The sequence below is a fragment of the Somniosus microcephalus genome, chromosome 9 (genome assembly GCF_052327205.1).
Source record: "Somniosus microcephalus isolate GS21.2 chromosome 9, FLI_Smic_1.0, whole genome shotgun sequence".
Classification (NCBI taxonomy): Eukaryota; Metazoa; Chordata; class Chondrichthyes; order Squaliformes; family Somniosidae; genus Somniosus; species Somniosus microcephalus.
The window spans coordinates 249,805,137-249,807,129 of NC_140995.1; the positions used below are offsets into that span (position 1 = coordinate 249,805,137).

Consider the following 1,993-nt stretch of genomic DNA (forward strand, 5'->3'; position numbering starts at 1 on the left):
AGTGAGATTAGTGACTGTGTCTCTATTGCCCAGGTGGTGAATCTCCAATACAGTGAGGTCCAGGACCGGGTGATGCTGACAGGTCGACACATGGTGAGGGACGTGAGCTGCAAGAACTGCAACAGTAAGCTGGGCTGGATCTACGAGTTTGCCACCGAGGACAGTCAGCGCTACAAAGAGGGCCGAGTGATCTTGGAACGCGCTCTGGTGCGTGAGAGTGAAGGCTTCGAGGAGCACGTCCCCTCCGACACCTCCTGAGGACACACTCCTTCATTCACACTTCCCTTTATGTTTTGTTTCCTTCACTTGAAAGAAAAAAAATACTTTTTATTTAAAAAGCAGTCATTTCTCTCTTTTGTGTACGGTGTCACCTTAGCACCGAGTTGAGCGTTGTGTTGTAAAGTGAGAGACGGGAGGACAGTGTCGTTCTTTATATACCGTGCTTTTAACTCCCAGCATCTAGTTACCAGTCAGGAAAAGGATTTCTGCAATTCTCAGTTTCTTTTATTTAATTACTTTTAAGTATTTTTCCTTCTGACGCGCTGAGTGGCAGCTCGTGTGCCCTTGTCGATCTGAACGTGCCCCTGAGGCAGGGTAACCGCACGGGTTGGTGCACGGACATCACCGTCTATTGCCAGGTGCTGCCGGCCTGTGGGAGTCTCTGGGCTGAGCTGGGAGTTGAGATTCCCGAGGTGCGGAGGTGGTCCAGTGTCGCACTGGATTACGCTGGTCCCATCACCCAGAGACTCTGCACCAGCCTCGGTCTGGCCACCTGTCCTCGGGGACTGCTCAACGGGCAGGCACCTTATTCTTTGTTTCCACTTAGCCTCGGTGTGCATAGCGGATGTAACTTATAAATAGTAATTTAATAAAAGGAAAATGTTATCCCAGGCTTGCTGTCGATGCTACTGGCTGGAACAGAATCTGTACGTTTACAGCACTCACTCAATACACCGAGTCTCACTGCTCCGTATCCAGGTGACTGAGGCTTCACTCAGCTCCACACCTTCCCTCTCAACCAAAGCTGTCACCACTCTCTCTCTCTCTCTCTCTCTCAAATATTCGAGATTCTCTGGGGAAGGGCCCAGTCCCACAGGGCACCGGGGGAAGGGCCCAGTCCCACAGGGCACCGGGGGAAGGGCCCAGTCCCACAGGGCACCGGGGGAAGGGCCCAGTCCCACAGGACACCGGGGGAAGGGCCCAGTCCCACAGGACACCGGGGGAAGGGCCCAGTCCCACAGGGCACCGGGGGAAGGGCCCAGTCCCACAGGGCACCGGGGGAAGGGCCCAGTCCCACAGGGCACCGGGGGGAGGGCCCAGTCCCGCAGGGCACCGGGGGGAAGGGCTCAGTCCCACAGGACACCGGGGGAAGGGCCCAGTCCCACAGGGCACCGGGGGAAGGGCCCAGTCCCACAGGACACCAGGGGGAAGGGCCCAGTCCCACAGGGCACCGGGGGAAGGGCCCAGTCCCACAGGGCACCGGGGGGAAGGGCTCAGTCCCACAGGACACCGGGGGAAGGGCCCAGTCCCACAGGGCAGGGCACCGGGGGAAGGGCCCAGTCCCACAGGACACCAGGGGGAAGGGCCCAGTCCCACAGGGCACCGGGGGAAGGGCCCAGTCCCACAGGGCACCGGGGGAAGGGCCCAGTCCCACAGGGCACCGGGGGAAGGGCCCAGTCCCACAGGGCACCGGAGGAAGGGCCCAGTCCCACAGGGCACCGGGGGAAGGGCCCAGTCCCACAGGACACCGGAGGAAGGGCCCAGTCCCACAGGACACCGGGGGAAGGGCCCAGTCCCACAGGACACCGGGGGAAGGGCCCAGTCCCACAGGGCAGGGCACCGGGGGAAGGGCCCAGTCCCACAGGGCACCAGGGGAAGGGCCCAGTCCCACAGGGCACCGGGGAAAGAGCCCAGTCACCACCTGTGATGTTTCTGCATGTTATTGACAAATGGTCTGACTTTATTATACCAGCATAGAATCTCACAGCACAGA

The 1,993-nt window shown here is 59.8% G+C and overlaps 1 protein-coding gene across 1 annotated transcript; it reads left to right on the forward strand.

Annotated features, from left to right (window-relative positions):
* On the forward strand, nt 1-891 carry ypel5 (yippee-like 5; the record flags this gene model as incomplete). The annotated part of the gene is made up of 1 exon (XM_085996276.1): nt 1-891. A coding segment is annotated over one exon (258 nt), but the record flags the coding sequence as incomplete, so codon positions are not given.
* Between the last annotated feature and the right edge of the window lie 1,102 nt (nt 892-1,993).